Source organism: Lithobates pipiens, unplaced genomic scaffold (genome assembly GCF_037356315.1).
Source record: "Lithobates pipiens isolate NorthernLeopardFrog02 unplaced genomic scaffold, aLitPip1_a1.2 Scaffold_1, whole genome shotgun sequence".
In the NCBI taxonomy this organism is placed as follows: Eukaryota; Metazoa; Chordata; class Amphibia; order Anura; family Ranidae; genus Lithobates; species Lithobates pipiens.
In genome coordinates this window covers 4,980,723-5,008,512 of record NW_027507685.1, presented here as the reverse complement: position 1 = coordinate 5,008,512, position 27,790 = coordinate 4,980,723, and the positions used below count along the sequence as shown (strand labels likewise).

Genomic DNA, 27,790 nt, shown 5'->3' with positions numbered 1-27,790 from the left:
TAAATCTTAACTAAACATGCAGGGAAATAATACATTTGGTAAATTCTTTTAATAACACAACTGATCCTCAGGAAATCCTCCTAATGCTGTAAAATAGATACAAGAATTTGCTAAGTGTATTAAAGCAACCCTTTAGCATTTAGGAACTGTTGGCAGTACAGTGAAACACAAGTCAGCAACTATTATGCTGCCTTGCCATATAGATGCCATTACATTAACATTGTACTAACATGTGAATATTCAAAAACAAATTTATACTCCACAGACTGCTGCCAACTGTGAACTTAACACTCAGCATGAGGATTCCTATTTATCTTATGGTGTATATTTACACCCGAGTGATGTGTCGCTTGCAGCGTGTTGCAGCATGAGCTTACTTGGTCCTTTTTATTATTATTATTATTATTATTATTATTATACAGGTTTTATATAGCGCCAACAGTTTGCTCAGCGCTTTACAACATGAGGGCAGACATTACAGTTACATTACAATTTGGTACAAGAGGAATCAGAGGGCCCTGCTCTTTAGAGCTTACAATCTAAAAAGGAAGGTTCAATTGATACAAAAGGTAATAGCTGTGGGGGGGGGTGAGCTGATGGAGGAAGTAAAACAGTGTTAGTTAGAAGCAGGATAGGCTTCTTTGAAGAGAAGTGTTTTCAGGGATCGTCTAAAGATGGATAGATTAGGGGACAGTTGGACAGATTGGGGTAGGGAGTTCCAAAGGATGGGAGAAGCTCTGGAGAAATCCTGGAGGTGCACATGGGAGGAGGTGACAAGGGAGCTAGAGAGCAGGAGGTCTTGGGATGACCGAAGAGAGCGGCTTGGTTGGTATTTTGGGACAAGGTTAGTGATGTAACTAGGGGCAGGGTTATGGATGGCTTTGTAAATTATTGTTAGTACTTTGAATTTTATTTGTTGGGTGAGTGGAAGCCAGTGCATGGATTGGCTGTCCGGAACCATGAAACAGACAGAGACAGAAGTACAATCTAATCACACTTGTTTATTAAAAAAAATAAAAAGATAAATAGGAAAAAGCATAGTCAAGCAAGCCAGAGTCCAGTAGCCAGATCGGGTAGTCAGCCAGTCCAAAGTTCATAAACCAGATCAGGTAATCAGCCAGTCTAGACGTCAGGGATCCACGGAGAGCAACTGCAAGCAGGATGGAAGCCAGGAGGGATGTTTGCAAGCCAGTCTTGAAACAGCAGGAGATGGTTCCTAGTGATGTGACAAAACTTGAAGGCAAAGGAGAAATGAGCTGGAAGACTTATATATAGGCAGGCCAGATGAGCATCATCGGGAACAGCTGGTAACTGAAGAGAGAGAAGAGAGCTGGCAATTAACCAACAGCTGAGCGACCAGTCCAGAGGAGGTAGGACTAAGCCAGCCCTGACATTGGCAGAGAGGGGTGGAGGACACTGAATGGCTGGTAAGGTGGATGAGTCTGGCAGCAACATTCATTATGGACTGAAGGGGGATAGTCTATGTTAAGGTAATCCAACGAGGAGGGAGTTGCAGTAGTCGAGGCGAGAGATGACCAGGGAGTGAATTAGAAGCTTGGTGGTGTCATTAGTTAAAAAGGGGCGTATTCTGGAAATATTGCTGCAATGGGAGTTTCTAACAATGCAGTTTTTTGCATCTCCTTTTCGTATATAAACTAGCTTTCCTAAAAAAAAAAAGTGTGTATAAATTCACATAAAATGCTTCACAAAAGCTTGAAGAAATTCAAGGGAAAACCTAGCCTGGGTGTCAGATTTAAAGGTGGTTCCTCCCCTGGTTCACTCGACCTGTTGTGATATATAAGCAGGCAGGAGGAACTACAGTGGCTGACAGGGGAGCAAGTATAACATGCATCGGCTGGGGAGCAGAGAAGCTCCAGATTTTTGACTCATGGACTGCCAGAAATGTATGTATAGTAGCCTTCTTCTTTTACAGGTGAGCTTTTTATTTTTGTTCTTCTATTATGGCAAAGCATCCAAGATACAACAAGTCAAGTCATTTTCACAAATAAGGAAACACCTAATCGGCAGACACCAAATACCCAACACAGACAAGACCTATAAATACGTTTGCTGACAGTGTATGTATTGCTTTGCATATGCTATAGCATCTATAATCAGTAAAGCCAAGGGGCTTAGAGGCCCGTAAGTACATGACAGGTGGGCTTTTGATTAAAAGGGATCCTGAGTCCAAGTCCAGCCAAAATTATTTGTTAAAAACTGCTAAAGGGAATGGAACCTCTGTGAGGTTCTTACTGATGTGTGTTCCCATTGTTGAGGATCTGCTCTGGTGGTAACTGGGGGGGGGTCAGAACAAGAGATGTGATGGAATTAGCTCTTCAATGGGAATGAAGACTTGTTAGAACTTCTACCAGGTTTACACTACTGTTTGTACCTTCTCATCCTGGTAACCCCATTCCACTAATTTCATTTGTTTGCGCTGGTGTCACAGGGATAAGAAAAAAAAAAGAAAAGCAAAAAGAAATCCAAAATGTAAAAAAAAGTGTTTAAAGTTGTGCTTTACATATCCTAATTGTACATCCTGTGATTCTTGAAGTCATGCACAACACATACATGAAGATTTTGTGGCAAGCCATTCCTCCATCCCATTAGCCACGGCACACTGCTATATATGTGTTCACTTAATGCATGGTAAAATGCATATTGTACTGTTGTTAGTGCGAATGTGTGAATGGGCTCTCAATTGTTCAGCACATGGTATTCCATTAAGGCAGCACCACACTTAAGCTCAATTACATCATCAGCTTCAAACTGTTCTACCAAATTCATCGTCACATATAACTATAGGAAGGACTGTCACTTAGTGGGAAAAAAAAATCTGAAATACAAAACATTATTAATGATCAGTGAAAAAAGACAAGGAAAGCCAACAGAATTGTGGTGTTTATCATTTCCTGACAAAGACTTTTTTTACTTACCAGAAATGCCTGTTGCTAGGCACATCATCCTAATCTGCCTCTTCCTCCTCCGCAGAGATCTTCTTTCTTCTCTCCTCATCGCGTTGTCTTCTGGGTAATGGGTCGCGCTGTGTTCTGGGAAGTGTGTGTCCCAGAACACAGCTCGTCCCATTCACAAAGCGCTGCGCGACTCGCGCATGCGCAGTAGGAAACGGGCAGTGAAGCCGCAAGGCTCCACTGCCTGTTTCCCTTAGGTGAAATGGTGGCGCCGGGACCCGAGAGCAGAGGGACGGGTCGGCCTCGGGCAGCCGACATCGCGGGCGCCCTGGACAGGTAAGTCGGCTTATTAAAGAGGAAGTAAACCCTTCCAAACAACTTGGACCTATAGGTAAGCCTAGATTAAGGCTTACCTGTAGGTCCAAGCAATATCTCCTAAACCTATATGGTTTAGGAGATATTTGCCCGAAAATGGGCACCGCTGTCTACGGCGCATGCGCTGTAGACAGCGGCGCGCAGGCGCACTAAATGCGGCAAATCCAAGAATGGATTTGCCAAATTTGTCGACTCCCGTGCGCATGCGCGGGAGTGACGTCATCGCGGCTTCGCCGTATGACAGTGGCGGAGCTGCGAGGCGCGACTCCCGTGCGCATGCGCGGGAGTGACGTCATCGCGGTTGCGCCGCTGTGATTCGTCGGAGCTGCGAGAAGCCACAAGCAACATGGATGCGGCGGACTACAGGGATCAGCGGCGACTTCGCTGGCTCCTGTGTCAGGTAAGTGACACATAATGAGCTACTATGCGATGCATAGTAGTCAATTATGCTTTACCTTTGCAGGGAAAAAAAGAGGAAGTAAACCCATCAGGGTTTACTTCCTCTTTAAGTCAGCAGCTGCAGTGTTTGCAGCTGCTGACTTTTAATATTTTTTTTTTTTAACCGGCCCTCCTCTTTAAAAAAAAGATAATTTCAGCCAGACTTCCCTGAAAAGGCCAAGAGTTTGATTTACTAAAGGTAAATAGGCTGGTCACCGTACAAGGGAAGGTGCACTTTGCAGCTCTACCGACTTTCATCATCCAATCATGTGCAAGCAAAAACTCTGTTTTTTTTTTTTTAACATTTCCATGCATCTGATTGGGTATTCTTTGTAAAGTTAAATTGCACCACATTCACTAAACTCTGGTGGATAATTCCACTGCACAGTGAAACTTCTCTTACAAAGTGAACATCCTATTTGTCTTTAGAAAATCAACCCCCAAATATATTGTGTCTGGATGCAGTTTAGTTCTTTACATACTACAGTGGTGAGATAAACTACAGATATTGTCATGAATACTTGTGGTGATTGACAACTCCTATGGGATGAACCGTGTGTTTGCTTTGGAATCACAATAAACACCTGCTCTTATTTAATAGAACAGACAAGTGTATGTTGAATTAGATGGATAGGAGAGGGAAATATGGAAACAATTACTAAAGTATGGAATGGGAGTGGAACTGCAATATGTCACTCCAAGATCCTTCATTTTCTGTAAAACAAAATCTTATCTTAAGTATTGAAGTTCAGACAAAACAAGACAAGGTTTCGAGCATTTATGTTGCACAAATGCGTTCTATAAGCACACAAGAGCTGAATAAACATCATAAAAGTTTGATAAAATAACAAAAAGTGCAGACCTTCCCACTGATAATAGAATCAATTCATATATAAAAATATAAAAATATCTAAAAATAAAAATGCATCAATAAATATAAGGTTATTACATGCATTATGTGACAAACACAATTATAAATATATATAAACAAAGTGCACTAAAACAAAAGTATAAATGCCAACAAACCTAAAGCCCTGTACACACAGATTGTCTGCTGAATTTTTCCTTCAGATTTACCAAAACCATGTAGTAGAAGGGCCTGCCTGATTACATACACATTGAAACTCCTAAGGTTTGACCTCATATTATATGGTTTTGGTAAATCTGAAGGAAAAACTCAGCAGACAATCTGATAGTGTGTATGGGGCTTAATAGTCTGTGAAATTCACAAAAGGTGTTTACGTTGCTGACACACGGTATTCCCCATGCAAGTTCAAAAACTCCCACTGTGCAGTTTGCTGTCTTCACCCTGTGCTACACCAACCCGCTCACCTTCAATATAGGACCTCACATTTAAAATGAGGTCAGAAGCGCATGTGTCCCTTTAAGGGAAAACAGAGGTCCAGTCTCCTCCACTCACTTCCAAGTATCACAGCAGATCTCATAAAAATAGTTCCAGTATGAACGGTACATATGAATTTTTTTTTTATCATAGTGTTCAATAACAGATTAATTAAATGGAGGCAATAGTTAAAGTGGTTCTAAAGGCTCATGTTTTTTTTTTTCATTCTGTTCATGTAGGTAAAAAACCTTCTGTGTGCAGCAGCCCCCCCCCCCCGAATACTTACCCGAGCCCCATCGCGATCCAGCAATGTGCACGAGAGCCTCGACTCTCAGGGGGCTCTCTCTCATCATTGGTTGAGAATCACAGCCAGTGAGCCAATGAGGGGGGCAGGGCCTAGCTGCTTCTTTGTGTGTGAATGTACAAGTAGAGCAGCAGCTCGGCGGCGAGCCAGCTTGGGTGCCCCCATAGCAATCTGTTTGCTCTGGGGGCACTCGGCAGGAGGGAGGGACCAGGAGTGCAGGCGGGGGACACGAGATATGGAGGATTGGGGCTGCTTTGTGCAAAACCACTGCACAGAGCAGGTAAGTATGCCTTTTAATATATTTATATAATATTAATATATATATAAATATATAATTATATAATATATATATAAATATAATATAATATAAATTTATATAATTTAATATTGCCTTTAATATTACTTTAAAAACACTCACATGATATATTAATATCAGTGCATAAAATTAATGCTAATTAACAGGCCACAGAGAAGTAAATTAATGGCTCACCAGTCACTCGGCATATTCAAGAGTCCTATTTAACAAGATGACTCAGCCCCTTTTGCATGTGTTGTCCAATCCCAGACTTCTTCAAAAAGTTAAGAGACCCCGTTTGTTGCCATAGAGATCTTTAAACAGCTACCTAGCTCCTGACCTCCTCAAACCCGGTACTAGCTGGTTAGACATTAAACAAAGCTGTCATTGAATGCTGTAAGCCTCGGGCAGATTGAGGATCACTGGTAGATAAATACATGAACTTTACATCCCTTCACTAATTAAATATACCACTCCTAAAAGCACTAAAAGTATAATCTGCAAACATAATCCACTGTTTAAAATACATGTTAATGAACTAAAATCTTTTTTTGAATGCACATACATGCAGCGCGTAGCACACATCATAAATTAATTAAAACCAAATAAAATTTGCCTACAGTTACAAAAATATAAAAGCATAAATAAAAAAAAAATACAAAAAACATATATGCATTATAACAGGACCAGATTGCAAATCACTAATAAAGCAATTCAGTTCAAAGTCTATATTGAGACCTTTGGGTGCCAGTACTTTGGTCTCAAAGATTCACCAAGATTCCTTGAGACTCAATCACCTAATATAATCACACTCTTTCCAGTACGTCTTTATTTTTTCCACACCTCAAAAATTTAAATCAAGTCAGACCTTTAGTATTAAACCTCCTAAAATGTTGTGAGATGGTTTGCTTTTTTTTTGTTGTTTATTTCTCTTCCTATGCAGTTTTAATAGTTGATTGGATGGTGCACAGGTTGTAATTTTGTTATTCGCATGGTCATAGGTTTGCAAAGCTCAAAGACATATGTGTTTATATACTTACGGTGTTAGTAGAGCAGTGTACAGTGTCAGTAGAGCAGTGGATGGCGTCATAAGGGCAGAGATAGTGTCAGTAGTTTTTATTTGTATTATTTTATTTTGCATTATTTTTGACAATTTTTTCTTTTTTTTAATTATTTTTTTAGGAGAAAAGGGAGAATTTTTTTTTTTCATGTGCTGATATATCAGGGGGCTAAACAGGAGGGATATGTGCCACATGGGGGTGATTAGGAAATGCCCAGGCACACTTGGCACACCACGTGTGCACGCCTGTGAGCATGGTGAAAATTTGGCTTCACATGAAAATGTAAGAGACTAAAAAAAATGTTGAAATTGATTTCCATGATTTCCAATAGCATACTGGATCCTGCCTGATTCAGTAAGTGGAAGTCAAGGCAATACTGTTTTTCATTTGTAGCAATACTTATACCCTAACCAGCATGCCTTACTTCTTAATTTACTGCTCTGCAGCCAGCACACTACATTTTTCAGACAATTAATCTTGATCCCAATCTGAGTAGCAGTTCCTGTTAGTTGAAGCAGTTATGCTGCACCAAAATGGTAGCAACTCTACCGCTTCTGGTGCTCCGCAACTGAGAGGGTGCATTGGGGTGAATCCCTCCATTGTCATCAGTGCCTTTCCCCTTCCCACTCTATGTCGATGGCTGACCAACATTAAAGTAGCCCCCCGCCCATCCCCCATGGCATGCCTTATAATTGTTCTGCACATCAAGTGTTCCTTAGCATCAGCTGAGTGTGTAGGACTGTGGCCCAGAGGCAGGATGTCTCTGCTTGCCTTTTACCAAGCCTTTATCAGGACACTATTCCTCCCACTGATAAAAGGCACTATTCTTTCTATACCAACAATGGGGCATAATGCCTACCACTGACCCCAACAATCGGGCACTATTTTTCCCAAGGACACCAATGATAGGACACTATTTCTCTCACTGACACCAACTGTAGGGAACTATTCTTCCCACTGACACCAATGATGGACCACAATTCTTTCCCCGATAACAGCAACGGGGGCACTATTACTCTCATCAACATCAATGATGGGGCACTATTTTGCCCCTAATACCTACAATACCAGTAACGATGGGGGATTCTTTACTCCCATTGATGTCAGGGCATTTTCTACTAACTGACCACAGCCCAGCCCCTCCAAAATCCGAAGGACAGTAAAAGCCCTTTATTTAGAAAGCTTTCCAATCCCTGGTGTTAATAATAGAAAGCAAGGCAGTCAGATCATGTGTGCGGGTTTCAGAAGAAAAAAAAAAAATAGAGAAATCACGGCGATTTCTCTATTGAGATATGTCTTAACCCCAGTGCCTTGACCTCCCATTATGTCTCTAACTGAAAGCTACTGCAGATCAGTTAAAGGGACTAATTGGCTGGCCAAGTAAACACAATGAGAGTTTTACTTCACATAAAATCAGATATGATATACTTAAAAAGCTCAAATTAAGTCTACTCTGTTAGGAAGGCAGAAAAAAATCCTAAGAAGGTAAACTGTGTTTTAAAGTGGACATCAAGGCAACGTATTTTCATCTGTAATGATCCTTATCCCCCTCGCTTCCCAATCAGCCAGCGTGCTTAATAAATCAGATGCTCAAATTAACTTCTACTTTCCTTACATGATTGATAAATAAAGTTGAGGGGACTTTTTTTTTCAAAATCTAAGCTTAAAAATCCCATTTGCATAAGTGTTGACAGAGCCAAGAACTTTACACCCTTCACTGTGTAAGTGAGCTTTAAGTATTAATGCCACCAGCCTTGACACTTTTAAAAGTGTTCCATGATAACATAAACAACTGTGGATAAATGCAACAAAACAAACATATAAAAAATGACATGACGGTTACATCCAAATTAACAAGACTTACGGTGGCACAGTGGTGTAGTGGTTAGCACTTTCACCTGGCAGTAAAAAGGGTCGCTGGTTCGAATCCCAACCACGACACTACCTGCCTGGAGTTTGCATGTTCTCCCTGTGCCTGCGTGGGTTTCCTCCGGGTACTCCAGTTTCCTCCCACACTCCAAAGACATGCAGGTAGGTTAATTGGCTTCTGTCCAAAATTGACCCTAGTATATGAAAGGTGACCTTGGATTGTGGGCTCCTTGAGGGTAGGGACCAATGTGAGTGTGCAATGTACAGGGATAGGGACAATTGTAGATACTCACTCTGGTTGAACTGGATGGACTGGTGTCTTTATTCAACCTTACTAATTATGTAAGACTAAAGTAGGGGGTTAAGAGTATGAAAAATTCTCGTTATAGTCATGGCATACCGTCACCCCAGATAATCAACCATAGGGGTGTGTTCCTCTGAATTGAAGTGAGCATACAAGAAACAGAGGGAAGAAGGATTCCCAAAAGAATTCTTCAAAAAGGAACTGCCGGTTATTTGCATTTATCCACAGTTATAACTGTGGATAAATGCAAATCACTTGGCAGCACAGTGGCTACGTGATTAGTACTTCCACATGGCGGCACTAGCGTTGTCGGTGTAAATCCCAACCACAGCACTACCGATGTTCTCCCTGTGCCTGCGTGGGTTTCTTTCAAGTATTCCGGTTTCCTCCCACACTCCAAAGACATGATGGTAGGTTAATTGGTTCCTGTCTAAATTGGGCCTTCTATGTGTATGTACGAATTTGAGTTAGGAACCTTAGATTGTAAGCTGCTTGAGGGCAAGGACTGATGTGAATGTACAAAATATATGTAAAAGCATTGTGTAAATTGGCGGTGCTATATAAGTACCTATAATCAGGGCCGTCTTTAATATTGATTGGGCCCTGGGCAAAAATTTGCTTAGGGCCCCCCTCCCCCATGCAATTTCGCTCTCCACCTGCTCTGAGACATACAATAAATAGCAGCTAGACTTAAAATAAGTTTACTGTATCAGATCAGGCAGCGATTGCGATTGGTTGCCAGAGGTTACATCATATCATTACTGCTTACTGACTGGTTGCTAGAGGTTACAGCACTCCTTAAGGCTCACTGATTGGTTGCTAGAGGTTACAGCACATGATTTCGGCTTGTTGATTGGCTGCTAGAGATTACTGTACAGTAATACTGCTCACTGGTTGCTGTAGGTTACAGCACATCATCTCCTCACTGCAGGGGGCATGATATACATATGAATGCTGCCTTATCTACATATCAATGCAGTTTGCCTCAGCTATTTACATATGCATGTCACTGCTAAACACAGGGTCTGCAGGTGAGTCGTCTGTACACAACAGGACTAAAACCTCAAGGGACGAGGGAATGTAAACTGGGATAGTTGGCAAGTATGAGGCAGCTGCTTTGGTCCCCACAACAATGACGGGGCCCAGGGCAGCTGCCCCTTTTGCCCTGCCTTAAAGACGGCCCTGCCTATAATAAATAAACAGCAGGATGATCACCCCAACAAGCAATTGTGGAGCTAAACTCTGCAGACATTATGGCTGTATACAATTTCCCCACTAGGGGCCACTCTCCTACATGACACATCTTACTGTGATTTATTAGATATGTATACAGAAAATTTACACATTACATCTTTACACATTACATCTCTTTTCAAAAGTAATTTTCAAAAAAAATAGCAATCATGTGATAGGCTGTAAAACTTTTTTGAACACAGAGCTATATATCATGCTGTATGCCATTATCACAGTCAATAGAACTCCTGCTTGCTTGCTTTCCCTCTAATAAAAAGTCCTGCACTTTTATTTAGCAAGGCATTTCAATGCAGGAGGGCTTTGTACAGCAAGTCTATATATTAAAACAAACAAAGCATTCATTCTTATGTGAATGACACTAAAGGGAATTCAAACAGGCAGCACATGTACCTTTTTTTTAATGCTCTGCCAGCGCTCAGCCATTTCGCCAAGCAGAATGCTTCCATGACAGACAGAATGAGAGAGACAGAGAGCCCCAGGCATCAGCCAGCTCACATATATGAAGGCCTGTGGACAGCTAAGACTAATAATGTAGTTTGGTGACCAGGTAAGATGCGGACCTGGTAATGGCGGCTCTATCTCAACCAAAGTGCCGCAATGCCTCTACATTCTGAAAAATCTGTTTGTTTTCTCCACATCACATCACTTTGTATTATATGCACCATATAAGAGGTTAGTGCATAGAGTTCTAGTCCTAAAGTGTTTCTTCTTTTTCAGTACGGTCGTACAGATGAAGTCAACCAGCCTGGAATGGAATGGGATCCAAAGATTGGATTTACAATCTCATCACTTCATTACAGTCTTAGTGAAATGTTGAAATGTGTCACTATAGTCAATGGGAATCGTTTTGAATCTCTGTTCTGGAAACAAAACATAAGTAAGCAACAGAATCTCATGTTCAGAAAAAAAAAATATGTTTAAAAAGCAGAAATAACTGTTTATACAACTAAATGGACATCACCTTCCATGTGACGAAGGCACCATATTTTTGGTATTCTCATATATTCAGATATTTCTGATATGTCATCTCTGATCTACCGTAAGAACAGAAGGGTGAACATTTTTTTATAGACATGTCTAAAAACCGTGTTGAGATGCTGACCTATCATTTCCTAATAAGCTTTTTCATTCCATGACAACGTGCTTTCATATGTCTGTACTAACCTCTCTGTGGCATAGCTTAAAGTGGTTGTAAACCCTTACAAACCACTTTGACCTACAGGTAAGCCTAGATTAAGGCTTACCTGTAGGTCCAAGAAATATCTCCTAAACCTACACAGTTTAGGAGATATTTGCCAAAACACAGGCATGCGCCGTAGACAGCGGCGCACAGGCGCACTGAGCACGCCGCTGTCAACGGCGATATGCCGCGAGTGGCGGCTCCCGTGCGCATGCGCGGGAGTGACGTCATCGCGGCTTCGACGAATGACAGCGCCGGAGCAGCGAGACCCACCGAGAAGATGGAGGCTCTGTACACAAGAGGGCAGTGGTGACTTCGCTGGCTCCTGTGTCAGGTAAGTGACACATAATGGACTACTATGCGATGCATAGTAGTCCATTATGCTTTACCTTTGCAGGGAATCAAAGAGGAAGTAACCCCCATCAGGGTTTACTTCCTCTTTAAAGGGTAGTTGAGGCCCAAACATTCAGTAGTGAAAGAACAGAACCTATATCAGATTTTTACTGCTCCCTGTGTCCCCCTCTAGGGCCATTCACTTCCTCTACTTGTTCTGGTGACCACTGTCGCCGGGACTAAAGTGATGAGAAATTTCAGTTGTCACCATCACTTAGGAACAAAGGAAAGTCTTCCAGTGAGGATACCTTTTCTGGCTCACCTTGGAGAGTTCTTCTGTCTTCCTCCAGGAAGTGAAGGGAAATCTCTACAATGGGACACAGATGGCAATAAACTGTACACAATCTAAGAAGAGTGGAAAACAAATGTCCAAGAGTCTAATCGTTTAATAATAAAATTGGTTCGCAGAAGGAACACACAAAACAGCCACCATGTTTCAAGGGTCACACTAAAAACCCCTTTTTCAGGGTGGGTTATGAAGTTTATGAATATAGAATATAATATGAAGAATAGGTATATAAGTGCAAAGTATAGCATGCAAATGACCACATCCAAGGATAAAAATCATATTACATAAAATATATTTAAAACCGTGTGATGAATTGGAACTTTTCCTAAAAAAAACAGGAGAAACCTAAAACATATTGTGAAATGTAAAAACCCATAAGAAAGTACAAAATAAGTAGATACATTTCTTAGAATCACTGTCATTTCACTAAAAGTTTTAACTAACAAAAAAAATCTGAAAAATTATAGTGAATTCATAATATGGAAATGCACAGCCAAATACAAAACAAAAAACAAAAAAACAGTAGCAATGAATTTTGAGTAATAAATAAAAAATAAACGCAAGGACACTCATAATAACTAAGCATAAAAGTACATAACATTTTTAACAGACTTTTTAATCTCTATCAGTATGTCATTTTCATCCTAATCATGATTTCCCCCCATTTTGTCCACAGTTTGTCCTCCACTTGTCATCGCCATTGGCATTTCTGTACACATTTTTCCGAGACATTGTTGTCACTTTTTTTAAATATATTATTTAATATCTTACTTTTTATTTCACATTTACATCGTATATCAATTTACACAAGTGTCTTGAGGGCTACTTGTTTCCTCATATCAACAGTTAAATGTGGTGGCTGCATTTGTTTCCTTTTTTTTTTCTCTCTCCTTTAGCTTTACTTATTGATCCAGCCAGTAAGTATGTTGATTTTTAACTTTATATAAAAAGGTGTGCTACCGGCGCAAATAAAACAACCTATAATATATCTATGCCTTAGTTTGCTGCAATCAAATATATACCACCCAGTGGATATGATATTAGAAAATGATTTTAAATATGTGGATTGCACTAACTATTATACAAATACCACTCCCAAACATATATATATATATATATAAGACCATAAATAAATTCATACTGATGGGACAGACTAAGCCCTTGTACACACGATCGGAGATTCCGACGGAATGTGTCCGATCGGAGCGTTTTGTCGGATATTCCTACTGTGTGTGGTCTGCATCGGAATATCCGTCGGACCAAATTTTCCAACTTGCCGGAAATATTTTCCGACAAAATGCTCCGATCGGACATACTCCGATCATGTGTAGAGAATTCCGATCGGACAAAGTGCCACGCATGCTCAGATCAAATTCCTACATCAAAGCTATTGGCTACTAGCCTGAACGTAGTCCCGTCATAACGAAATAACGTTCTGAACGTTCGGATTTTCCGACAACTTCGTCCGACCGTATGCAACAGTTTCGGACAAAAATCCGACGGACAAAATCCAACAGATTTGGTTGTTGGAATCTCTCCGACCGTGTGTACAAGGGCTTAGTGATAGATCGAGATCCCTTTCTCCATATACACGGCTGGATTAGCTTGGTGCCGGCTTATGGGCACTGAAGCATGTGAGTTAACTGTATGTTTTTTAACCTTTTTGAATAAATAATAGTTATATACTACACTATGATGGTTATCCATATGTCTTTATGAGAAACAATAGAGCAAGAGGCATTAATACACTGCTCGGAAAGGCTGCTGGTGGATCCATCTTGTAATGGAGTGTTTATCCTAAATGAACCAAAGGCACATATTTTGGTTTATCTGGTGAGTGGCCATTACACTAGGTGGTGGTGAAGTCACATTTACTGGTGGATATAGAAGCACTTAAAAAGGAAAGCTATCATTGCACTAAAGTGATCACTCACTGAGGACATCTATTGTACTGTGGCATAGACTGTGTATGTTGTTTTTTTTTGTTTTTTTTTATGGACTGAAAGTAACAATTTGCACAAGTATTCTTTCAGCATTTTTTTTGCGATTTTTCACTTTTTACATATTTTTCTTGATTTATGTGGGGCACTTGCACCTTTTGGTCACTGGCAATATTGTAAAGTATATTGGAAGATGTTTTCATAGAGTTAATATTTTTAGTTGGCATAGCTAGACACATGAGTATGAATTTATTTATGGTCTTACATATATATGCAAGCCAGGAAAAAAGAAAAACCAGGTCGGGCAAAAAATTACCAAGGCACCTCATCCCAAAATAGTCAGATGAAAAAAGTAAAAAAGAGAACGGAGCGGGACTATTGCGGTGCTGTACAGTCAATTTAAAGAGATAACCCCCCTCAATAGGGGGTGCAGAGACACAAATACTATATCATATAAAAATAGAAAAAAGCTTTATTATACATAATCATTAAGATACAAATCAAATTTCAGATAAACCAATACAATAATTAGGGGTAAAATGTCTACACTTGGTCAATTAGTTCAAATGAAATTATACTTGGCTGTTCTGATGGAGTCCCAACATGTTTCGCCTAAACAAAGGCTTCTTCAGGGGAGCCAGTAATTGACATAAAGTGGTTGTAAGGGAAAGTTCACTGTGAATAAAATACAACAAAAGCTGTGAATTAGATCTCAAAGAAACAGTGCAGCCCAAGCCCTTCATGCTCACATAATTTGTAAAAGGACATAAATGAATTTAAAGAGGCTCGTGTCTAGGATAAATATATGCCTACCTATCTCCAACCAAGAGCCCTGCCAGCACGATTGAGTAGAGACGCCTTTAAGACATGGAGAGCGGACCAATAGAAAGATCTCCAAATGGTGGCTGCAGAAGATAAATGGAACAGACAGATACCCACTATCGTTAGAATCTATAGGGCCCAATGGGCTCCCATTATCAGATTGCCATACTAAAAGAGTTTACCGTGTGGTTTTAATTGAAGGTTAATGGGAGCCTACCTGAATGGATTGATCTTTAGTGTGTCTCATATATGGGATAAATGCCCAAGGATAAACGGCTCCCAATTAGCGAAAAAAGTATAAAATCCTGAAATATAATTAGTGGGAGAATTTCTCTTAATGGGCAGATATGCAGATAACGAATAAGTTTGTGGGTGGTAGATAAAAATGAAAATTGTGTTTATATTTTAATTTAAATATGGCATTATGCTCAAATTGCTTGAATAAGTATCAAAGAAGAGGGCTTACCAAATGCTCCACTGCATTCCAGGCTAGAACACACTATAGTTAGAGAGTCTAACGATAGATTAAATGCACGACCGAGTCAGGCAACCAACACAGATCGATCCTATTGGTATAAATATAGATGAATAGAATTAAAAACTAGTGTGACCGAAACATAGGAAAAGAGAAATGGACGGTGTGGACAGTCCAAACTCTAATCATCAAACTGACCTTCAACTCGTGGTATCCAGACTATGGCGTCCTGCAGAGCCAGCACACTCCTGCATCGTGGGTGTGCCTTTTATCTCCCAATCCCTCGGCGTCACGTCACGTACGCCGAGTGAGAGCGGACAGAAAAGCAGAACTGCGCATGCGTCCCTGGTGGTGGAGCCTACAATTCCCATGATGACCCGCGGCGGCGGCTCCGTCTCCACGGTAACCTATACGCCGCTACGGGCATTCACGGGAACTGCAGAGATAGCAGCGTAGGAGGTTTGCTGTAAAACAGCAACCTGCTGCAAATAGCCAACCCACCAGGACATGTAGATGGTACAGGGCAGCCTGCATATTAGCGGGTCGGGCTTCCACACAGCCCGACCCGTGCGTACATACAGGCACCAGTCATGTGGAAAGGAGAGGTCCGCTCCCAAAGGGGTCCCCGTCGAGAGGATGGGCACAGGGGGGAAAAACTATGTAGCTAATAAAGCTAATAAAAGTATGAGAAGAATGATATTGCACAAATAAGTAAATTTGATCAATTAAGCCAGCGAGCAGGTAATGGGCTGCACTCATTAGCCAAGATCCACACAGTTACAAGAACAATGAATCGAAAAGTGTTAATGGTATGATCACAATGTAAAAATGTACAGATTAGGCACAATTTTATATATAATAGAAACAGTTAATTAAACAATGTGTATCTTTCAACGAAATAACACAGATATAATCCCCATGTCAACATAATCATGAAAAACAAAAAGTGAAATGCATATAAAATCTTAAACAGCCTAAACATCAATATAGTATTGTGTATCAATATTTAAATAAATCAAGCATAGATGCAGAAAACAAAAATGCAAAAAAAAAGAGGAAAAATAATTACAATATATGCGGGACAGGAAAAAAAAATACAGAGGCAAATTGTTCTGTTGTTAGTCAAAACTTTTTGTCAAACCTCGGAGATTCTGAGAATTTTATCAAATTATTGTGCACTTTATCTTATGGGTTTTTACATTTCTCAATACAAGTTGGGCTTATCCTGTTTATTGGGAATAGTTCTGATTAATCACATGGTTTTAAGTATATACAGGCATACCCCACTTTTAAGTGCACAGTGAGGTTTATTTACTAAAGCTGGAAAGTGTAAAATCAGGCTCACTTCTGCATAGAAACCAATGAGCTTCAAACCCCAGCTTGTTCAATTAAACTTTTGTAATAAAACCTGGAAGCTCATTGGTTTCTATGTAGAAGTGAGCCTGATTTTGCACTTCCCAGCTTTGGTAAATAAACCCCATTGTGTACTTAAAAGTGGGGTATGCCTGTTCTGTATAAAGTGATTTTTAGCCTTGCATGTGGTAATTATCATTCTATAATTTGTACTTACATGCCTATCCTTCATAAATATTTTTCATATTTTTTTCTAGCCCTGAAGAAGAGGGGTTTTGTGTGACCCTAATCCCATTCCCGCCCCCCACCCCAGTATACCCCAGTATACTTTTACTTTCAAAGGGACTCTGTCCCATAAGGAAAAATGAAGGGCTACTATTATATTTAGTTATCTTTAGTTATCTTATAGTTACAGTTCTCAGTCTTTTTATGTCCACTGTTTCATTTGGTGGTATTCTCAGAACATGTGAGGATCCTCAGATGTGCTTCAGTCTACACATTTTCTAAAACATACTTTATATCTTTTTCTCTGATTATTAGACCTAGGTAAACTCTTTCCACTCTTTCTATGTCTTGATTCAGCTGGATAGCTTAGTCACAAGGAAGGGTTGTAATTGCATGCTTTTAGGCAATATTACTGTATGTTTACCAGGTATAACATTACATTCCACCCATGATTTTACCCAGAAGCACATGTTAAATTATTTGCCTGCCTTGCTGTGTCAGTAGCTGTCAAACACTGTTTGTCTGCTAATAGTTGTATGTCAGCCTATCTACATTTTAAAATATAGTAGGGGTAGTATAAAAAAAAATAGCCCCTAACCATGAAATATAAGAATATCATTGTGTATCTTTGTCATCTTTGATTAAAGTGGTTCCGAAGGCAAAAGGTTTTTTACCTTAATACATTCTCTGCATTAAGGTAAAAACAAAAACCTTCTGTATGCAGGCCCCTTATATTTAACCAAGCATGATCAGGATCCATTGCTGTACCTGAGACCTGAGGCTCCCTCCCTTCACTGGGCAGAAAACCATTGGTTCCTGCTGCTATCAGTCACAGCCAGTGAGCAGACTGCAGGGGGCAAGGCCGAGACGCGCTTTGTGTGACACTAGACACACAGAGCGCAACTCAAAATTAAGCCCGCACGAGTGCCCCATGGCAAGCACCTTGCTTTGGAGTAGACTCGCAAGTGGGGAGGAGCCAGGAGCGCCGATGGGGGACATGGGAAGAGGAGGATTGGGGCTGCTTTGCGAAGGATCATTGCACAGAGCATGTAAGCGAAGCATGCTTGTTATTTAAAAAAAAAAAAAAGTTTACAATTACTTTAAAGAGTGGCAAAATTTAAATGGATTTTTTTTAAATTGTTACATGTTCTTGGTAAATAAAATATTACCCTATAAAAACTGTGTATAAAATAGAGGATGTATAAAATGTAGAGGCCTGCTAAAATAACAGAATAATAAGTGTTAATAATAATTAATTGTTTGGTACCTTCACGAAACAAACTTGAGCATCAATTGTTGGAGCATTTCCCAGTTCTTATTTGGTTTTCAGAGACTGTTTCTGTTATGAGCTAGATTTCTTCAACTGACTGTGGCTTTCGAGAAAGTGTCTAATGTGTACATGTTATCTACATTACATACAATGAATCTCAGTTCTCAGTTCTGCATTCACTTTATATACAATGTTTGATATACGCTGAACAGTTATACGTACTCCATTTGTGTAATGCCATTGCTGGTCACTTATAGCTGATGCTTTGTACAATGTGTGTTTTATGCTCAATGTTGCATCTCCAGTGACCTAAAGCTTATTTGAGTTAAATGAATTCAAAAAGGTACCCAACCTTAAGCCCAATACCCATTTCTTCCCTTTGGTGAGCTAAAACATGTCACGTGTATGTAAAGTATAACTCACTCACCATGTATTGTCTTAGTAATTGTAAACGTAGCTGATGCATCACATTTTCTGTAGCATTTTGCCACATCAAATACATCAACATTTGTTCAGAGAGCGAGCAAGAGCCAATTATCATGTTTCATTGGCTGAGCTCCTAGTAAAATGAATGACAAGTGAGGAAATTGAGAGTAAACTTGATACTAATAACTAAATCCCAAGGATTTAGCATTTCATTAACTTAATAGAATTCATACAGCACACAAATAAGTCACTTTGTATGAGTGGTTCGTGCTTAGCCTGGTCCTTGAGGATCCTTCTGTTCTCACATACTTTTCAACTCTAGCTGTTACTGTCATTAACTTGTTGCCAGAACTTCCTCAACATAAAAACAATTTAGCTAATCCTAGAGGTCTGGATCAAGGTGCAAAGTAACCGTCGTCTTAGATTTTTATTCTTTAATAAAAAATCTGTTTTTAAAAAAACAAATGAAATTTTGTAAATCATAGCTAAATTAAAGTCAGTTAATAGTGGCCTTCCCACCATTCAGATTTGTGTTTTGGTTTGACATTCCACTGCCTTATCCATTGGCAACAACCAGTTGAGTGACTCTCATCTATACTCCTGTATCCTACCTTGACTCCTGCCAGTTCCCCATACTCAGTGTTTATTTATTTTTGGTATTTTGTGAACTGCTTGATTATACCTTGAACTGCCCTTCCCCTATTTTTCCAAGCAATGTGATGGGGAATGATCAACTAACCTAGATATAATATATATATATATATATATATATATATATATATATATATAATCAAGCACAAAAACCCTGGTCACCTAGGTACTGAAACATGCCCAAGTGAAATGTAAATGCTATAGATGAAGTAGCTCCAACAGTGGCCTTAGGGGGTTATTTACAGAAAGTAAAATCCACTGCAAGTGCACTTGAAAGTACACTGAAAGTGCACGTGGAAGTGCAGTCGCCCTAAATCTAAGGGGTAGATCTGAAATGAGGGGAAGCTTTGCTGATTTTATCATCCAATCATGTGCAAGATAAAATGCTGTTTTTTATTTTCCTTGCATGTCCCCCTCAGATCTACAGCGAATTTACTTCCAAGTACACTTCCAGTGCACTTTCAAGTGCACTTGTAGTGCAAAGTGGATTTGTCTTTAGTAAATAACCCCCTTAGTGTCTAAAAAAACGATACACTTTTAATCAATTCAAACGGGCAGAAATTTTTGGTGAAATAAAGAAATAGACAATGTTAGCTTGGTGGATAAAGTGAAGCCGTGTTCAGTTCAATCATCAGTTAATTCTGTTACTCATGATTGGGTATTCAATGTGAACAAGTTTCCGTAAGCTAAGAGGACATTTTATATTCCTTTAAAGTGGAAGTAAACTCCCCTATCGTTTTCAGCCAAGGAAGCTGCCATCTTTGCCTCTGTTTAATCTTCAACTGCTATGGTGCTGCACATGTGATTCGTTATGGCACCAGCCATTGGATGGTTTGATAGTTTGGCTGAGAGCACAGCCAATGTGCAGTTAGCATTCCCGGCATGCCGATGTTTAAATCAATGGGTTTACTTCCACTTTAAAGGATACGTCCTCCCTAATACTAAAATCCCTGCATCTACAGACATCCATGATCTAACACACCCTGTAAAGAAGAAATTGCTATACATACCTTTTCTGAAGCCGATCCGGTCTGGTCTCCAGCTGTGAAAGCTCTGCAGAGGACACAGCCGACAACAGTTGTGAAATGATTACGGAGTGACATCATCCATAGACTTACTATGGGGCTTCCGTTGTTGGCTGTGTCCTCTGCACCCACATCCACAGTGAAGCCACAGCTGACAGCTCAGTGTGGGATCAGGTTTCATTGACTTCAAAAAAGGTATGTATGCTGATTTCTTCTTTACAATTCTAGATAGGTTAGTGTTAGATTGTGGGTGTCTGTAGATGTAAAGATTTTAGTGTTGGGGTGTACTTATCCTTTAATAGATCAACCCCCAAATGTGTGACAAAAATGTAGTGCATTATGACTTGAAAAAGTTTGGGACCCATTCCTTGAAGGAATCCATAAAAATCAGTGCATCCAGTACATGTACCGTAGAGTGAGTACAAAACTGTTGACCAGGAAGATACATCATACTAGTTATGCTGGGAAGAGTATAAGAGAAAATACGAATAGGATTTCTAAGAAAAAAAAATACATTCTTCTAAGAGCTCTTGAGTTCCAGAACAACCCAGACAGACTGAATTCTTGCTATTTGAGTTTACTGTAATTCCTGTTTAAATGACAGGAAATTCCATGTATTGTTTTTATTTGTCAGCAAAATTAAAGAATCTGAAAACTTTGTAATGTTTCATTATAATCCAGATGAGCATAAGCAAGAAAAACTGCTGGTATGTGGATAGAAATATGCCTGTAATAGCTGATATTATTCTTAAAGTTAATTTCTTTAAATGTAGACATTCATTTGATCATTTAATAAAAATAATTGCTCAGCTTTAAAATAGAAAATTCTGAGCTAATTACCAGTCTTAGCAAAACTCAATCAAATGCAAAGATTTGTGCTTTGCTGTCCTCTAAACCTTGAAATACAAAGTTACACTCCGTAAAATAACACTGGTGCTCACAATCACAGAAGCTGTGCCAAAGGACCAATTTGACTTTTAAATGAATGATTTTAAAATGTATAGCTTTCTACCATAGCAGAGCTCATATTTTTAATAATGGGACCTCAAGAAGCTAAGTGCTATCATTTGTGACCAGTAAATGACACAACTCACAAAACAGAGCTAAATCATGATCACTATCACTATCTATGGGTAGTCTTTAGGAACTATGATCTCCCCAGAAGTTGATTCTTAACCACTTGCCGATCAGCTGCCGTCATTATACTGCGGCAGGTTGTCACAATCCTGTGAGCCGTCGTAGCTGTACGTCGCCTCCTTTAAGCGGAATAGCAGGTGCACGCAGCTGCACTGCGGGGTGCCGATGCTCGTGACGAGCGGTCGCAATGACCGATGGCCACCAGCGATCGCGGGCACGAGAGGCAGAACAGGGACGTGTGTGTGTGTAAACACACAAATCCCTGTTCTGAGAGGAGATGTAGATCATGAGTTCTTAATAGCTAGGAACCACGATCTGTCATCTCCTATAGTCAGTCCCCTCCCCCTACAGTTAAAAACACGCAATCAGGGGAACACAGTTAACCCCTTGATCACCCCCTAGTTACATAGTAATGTTGAATAAAGACACCAGTCCATCCAGTTCAACCTGAGTGAGTGTCTACAATTGTCCCTATCCCTGTACATTGTACACTCACATCAGTCCCTACCCTCAAGGAGCCCACAATCCAAGGTCCCCATTCATATACTAGGACCAATTTTGGACAGAAGCCAATTAACCTACCTGTATGTCTTTGGAGTGTGGGAGGAAAGCGGAGTACCCGGAGGAAACCCACGCAGGCACAGGGAGAACATGCAAACTCCAGGCAGGTAGTGTCACGGTAGTGTTAACCCCTTCCCGGCCTATGACATTTATACAGTAATCAGTGCATTTTTATAGCGTATAATTGTCAATCATCCCAAAAAATGTGTCAAAAGTGTCCGAAGTGTCCGCCATAATGTCGCAGTCACAATAAAAATTGCAGATTGCCACCATTACTAGTAAAAAAACTAAAAATCATAAAAATGCCATAAATCTATCCCCTATTTTTTAAACTTTATAACTTTTGCGCAAACCAATCAATATAAGCTTATTGCGATTTTTATTACCAAAAATATGTAGAGCAATGCATATCAGCCTAAACTGACAAAAAAAATTAGCTTTTTTTTAAAAAAATGGGGATATTTATTATAGCAAACAAGTACAAAATATTGTTTTTTTTTTCAAAATTTACGCTATTTTTTTGTTTATGGCGCAAAAAATAAAAAACGCAGAGATGATCAAATACCACCAAAAGAAAGCTCTATTTGTGGGGAAAAAATGGCGTCAATTTTGTTTGGGTACAGCGACGCTTGACCGCGCAATTGTCAGTTAAAATGATGCAGTGCTGTATCGCAAAAAGTGCTCTGGTCATTGAGCAGCCAAATATTCCCGGGCTGAAGTGTAAGCCACACGTGTTACATTTCAGGTCAATGTCATAGTGGTATATTGTGCTTATATTCCTGATCATCTTCATTCTGACTTGCCCCCATTAAATGAACAGTAAAGCCTTTGGTGATCCATAACTTTGTAAGCTTTAGCTAGACATAATGGAGTTGATTTACTAAAACACTAAAGGCTTTTCTCTTAGCAACATAAATGTTCATTTCATTTAAATGCCCAACTGCATATTTAATTACCCTTACAAATGCACTGTCAGCATACCATAAAAGAGAACTAAAGGCTCTTGATCTCTCTGCCCAGACAATGTCAGTTATCAGTCACAAGCTTAGTCAGAAAACAGGTCAGGCTCTCTGAGATTTTCAGCCTGGCTGACCTCTCAGAGGGAGCGAATACAAGTGAATCACAGCACACACATCTTTGAAAGATTACCTCACTGTTATATTAAATGAAAGTAGTTATATAGTTACATCATTAGTAAGGTTGAATAAAGACACTAGTCCATCCAGTTCAACCTGAGTGAGTGTCTACAATTGTCCCTATCCCTGTACATTGCACACTCACATCGGTCCCTACCCTCAAGGAGCCCACAATCCAAGGTCCCCACTCATATATTAGGGCCAATTTTGGACAGAAGCCAATTAACCTACCTGCATGTCTTTGGAGTGTTATATATATATATATATATATATATATATATATATATATATATATAGTTCTAAAGCCTTATGCTGCGTACACATGACCGCAGACTTTCTGACAGCAAAGGTCCAACGGAACGAATCCGTCGGACATTCCGATCACGTGTGGGCTCCATCGGACCTTTGCATGCCAAAAATCAGACGGACTTTAGAAATAGAACATGTTTTAAATTTTCCCGGACTCCGCCGGACTCAGTTCCTAGCGGGAAACCCGTTCATCTGTATGTTGGTCCGACGGACCAAATACGACACACGGTGACAGGGTAAGGTACATCTCGCACTGGCTGCAATAGAAAAACACATTTTCCTATCGCAGCGAGCGCGAGAGGGAATGCCCCTCCAAGGCCCTTCTGGTTCTGGGAGGTGTACCTAACCTAACAGCCCTGGAATGTGACATCGGGCACCTTATGGATCACTAGTTGCAGTCCTAGGAGAGAAACAATGACTTTACAGCCACTTTGAATTATACTTATAACAATAACTATAAAAAATAAAAATAACTATTATAAAAACAATCACTATATTCCTATTTATTTAATATTAGCAATATGTACTTGGAGCAAATATAGGCCCTCTATACTATGTACTGTAGCATAATTAGAATCACATGAACAAGTCTGCATAGGAGGTCAAGAGGGAGATCGGTATCCACTCTGAACCTAAGCCTCTACAGATCATTGGGTGAAAAGCTTTGATATCCTGAGTGTTAACCATAATAAGCTTAGTCTGCTCTTTCCATTAAATCCACCTAGGTGTAACCAACCATCTACAAATCCTTTATTATGCTGCCATTAATGGTTAACTTACTATTACAGTGAATTCTCGATGCTTAGTCATGCAATTTAGATGGTTATGGAAAGGATTATGCATTTATAACATACACATTTTAGTCTTGTAGATTTATTATCTATTTAAAATGCATTATTGCACCTTTTAGGTGACATCTACTGACTTGTGAGTTCTGGTATACCTTTTTTCAGTTTGAATTTTCCAGTTATTTAAATGCTATCATCATATTTTAGCGTACATTTTCATGTTTTTGTGCTTCCCCATTATTTAAGTTATTTACACTATGTTAGTGTGTAGACAAAAATGCCAGCTCATAGTTTGTTTCTTTATAAAGTATTGCATTTCCAAATCTATATTATACAAAAACATATTTTTTTTTTGTATAAAAAGATACATTTGTCAAAAGTTATGGCTAGAAACGTCAATTTAAAAAAAAAAACCAATTACTAGGTGATGATTGAATAAAATACTGTCATAAATAAACTTTTTATAGCATCTGAAAATGTGAACAACCATGAGTATAGCACTGAGTTTGTGAACTTTTATCCAAACGTACTAATAGGGGTCTATTTTTAAAAAACATTGTAATGCCTCAACAACCGTTGTGCATAATGTATGTGCAATGTATCTAATATGTGTTTCCTCTGATCCATATTGTGAAATATAAAAGATGTGTATTCCATTTTTCCGCAGAGTTCGCACCAACAGAAATAGTCCAAGTGAAAGCAGAGAAATCCACCCTGCTGGTAGGGGACACACTTAGCCTGCTTTGTGTTGGGGAGACCCCCTTTAATTCCAGAGTGATTATGGAATGGGTGCACAACGGAAAGGTAACAATATGACGAGCTTGGTAACAATGTGTAATGATTAAATGTAGATGAGCGTTTTTTCACTTGTTTGCTGAATTTCTAGCCAAATATTCTTCTATAAGTTTGCAAACTTTAAGGCTAAAGTCTGTGATTTAAAAAAGGATATACCCATGCTGCGCTCATGAAGGTGCCCATAACATTTCCTATTTCTAATGTCTGTAGGCACCTTAAGAAATGTGTCAATGACTTGACACATGATGTATTGTTTCTGCTATTTTCACACGCTGGGTCAATTCACTAAAAGATAAATACCACGTGAATTTTTGAGTTAAAATAACTCATGCAGTATTTATCTCAAAAGTATTCAATTTACGAAAAAAAAACATCATTATTTACAGAAGGCGCTAAAAATATGTAATATGTTTTGGATATTTATCACTTAAAGAGGGATTCCACCTACAAAAAAAATATTAAAAGCCAGCAGCTATAAATACTACAGCTGCTGACTTTTAATAAATGGACACTCACCTGTCCCGGGTTCCAGCGATGCCGGCAGCCGAGGCCGATCGATCGCTCGGCCCTCGGCTGCTGCCGCCACCATTCTAGGTGAGGGAATCAGGAAGTGAAGCGAATCGGCTTCACTTCCCGGTTCCCTACTGCGCATGCGCAAGTCCCGCAGCGCAATAGGAATTGTCCGCGCTGTCTCTGAGACCTGTGTGTGTCCCAGCAGACAGCGCGGCAGGACAGGAAATGGCGTAGACTCTCACGGGAGTCTATGCCCGGAAGTGGGTGTAAATACCTGTCTTTGACAGGTATCTGCACCCCCCTCCCCCCTGAAAGGTGCCAATTGTGACACCGGAGGGGGGAGGGTTCCGATCAGCGGAAGTTCCACTTTAGGGTGGAACCCCGCTTTAAATTCAGTATTCTTTTTGGCTTTTTTTTGTTTTACATGCTAACACTGCACCAGAGGACAATAATTCTGTAAATAAATGCACACAGAAATGTTATTAAAAACTATGAAAACAATCTCTCTCTGGTGAAATGTTCCAATGTATTTTCCCTCCCGAGCTCAGGGCAGAACATTTCTACACTGATAACTGTATACATTTAACTTACTGTCCAGTGCAGTTGCTTTCATTGTTATTTTGTAGTAAATTTTGTTCTTTCATTAATTGACTTTAACCTCCCTGGCGGTACGATTATTTTGGATTTTAGGTGCTGAAAGTGGTACAATTATTTTGCATGGAAATTTGCCGTTTTTATATTGTAGGCCTGCAATTCTTAGGAATAACTCACTTAAATCTGTTCAAACCAGAGTCTAGTAGACATCCCGGGTATGATAAAGTTTATAATATAATAAATAACTATAAATAATGATAACAAATAATAATAAAAATTATTCAATAATGTAATCAAATCCAAAAACACAGAAATTTGCTCATTTGCAGAATTTTTCGCTGTCATTAGATTTAGTGTTTGATGACGAATTTCCCCAGAAATCGCTATCGCTCAATTGTGCAAGTGATTCTAATTTATTATCGCTGTTTTCTAGCTGGTCTAAAATCACTTTTGACATAAAGGGACACTTTTTGGTTGCTATGGACAATCTCCAAATTCCAGGCAGAAAAAACAGTATTTATAATATAAAACTACATGCAGGGCACTGGACAGACCACTAGGGACAAAGGGGGTGTGTATTTTTTTTTTATACAGTACTGTAATCTGTAAGTACTGTATAAGTGCCCGACTGCCGGCGGCACTCGGGCACTGTGTGAATCGAGCGGAGGACACACAGCGGGGAGGACATCACTGGATCCAGGGGACAAGGTAAGTAACCTCTCCCTGTATCCAGCGATGCGATCCCGAGTCTGGCTCGGGGGTTACCGCTCGCGGTACTGAAATTGCAGCCCGAGCCAGCCTCGGGATTACCGCCAGGGAGGTTAATGACCTTTTTTCTTTTTTTTTGTGGTGTTTACCTCATATTTGATATTTTTCTTTGATGCATTGACTCTCTCATTATCTAATGTGATATTTAAAAAAAAATGACTCACGTGACCCTCATATCGGATGCAGAATCCTTTAGTGAATTGATCCCACTGTGCGCAGTCATTCAGTGTTGTTGAAGGAATTTAATTTTGTGAAACTAATTTAATTTCAATGATTTTAGGTGAATCCATTTGGATTGGCTCTCCTGAATGATTTAGATGTTTCTTGTTCTCACCAATGTAGACATAAATGTGGTTATTGCCTTAGGGAGGCCATATGTGATTTTTGTCATTTTTGAGCCGATTCCCCCATCCACAGATTTGATGTGGGTAAGGGAATCCTCCACTGTGATATCCTATTTTGCCAGGGAGGGAGCCTTCTCCATTGGCAGACTACAATGATCAGTGCTGCCAAGTAGAGCCAGCAGCACTGATCAGTCAGGAAAAAAACCTGACCGGCTGGTTGTACACAAGTTGATCAATAGATCAATTTGTGTACAACCAGCTAGCCCATACGTGGATCAAAATTGCTGCTGAACCGGCTATATTTTGATCCATGTATGGCTAGCTTTAGTGTAGCCATTAACTTAGTTGTGTGATCCTGCAGATGTCTTGAGGATTGAGGGATGACATCAGAAATATCATAGCCTACTATTAGTTCTGAGCAGACACTGCTAAATAATAGACCTTTGGAGAAAAATGGGTATAGCAGCTAAGTTATACAGTAGTTTCCTAGCTATAACAAATGACTGTCTCCCTTATAACACTGGTAGTGGAGCCACCAGCAGGACAATAGACTTTGTAAGCTAATATGATACAGTCATCAATGGCTATAATGCAGTCTGTGAAAGTTTGAAGACTCACACAATGTAATCTATTTATAGTGTC

At 39.7% G+C, this 27,790-nt stretch overlaps 1 protein-coding gene across 1 annotated transcript in view; it reads left to right on the top strand.

Moving 5' to 3' along the window:
• The window catches only part of LOC143973940 (vascular endothelial growth factor receptor kdr-like), a 285,307-nt gene that overhangs the window by 111,791 nt on the left and 145,726 nt on the right, over window positions 1–27,790 (top strand). Inside the window, exons 5-6 of the mRNA XM_077474881.1 lie at window positions 10,872–11,031; window positions 24,802–24,938. Coding sequence (XP_077331007.1) covers window positions 10,872–11,031; window positions 24,802–24,938 — 297 coding nt within the window. The remainder of the gene's footprint in view (window positions 1–10,871; window positions 11,032–24,801; window positions 24,939–27,790) is intronic.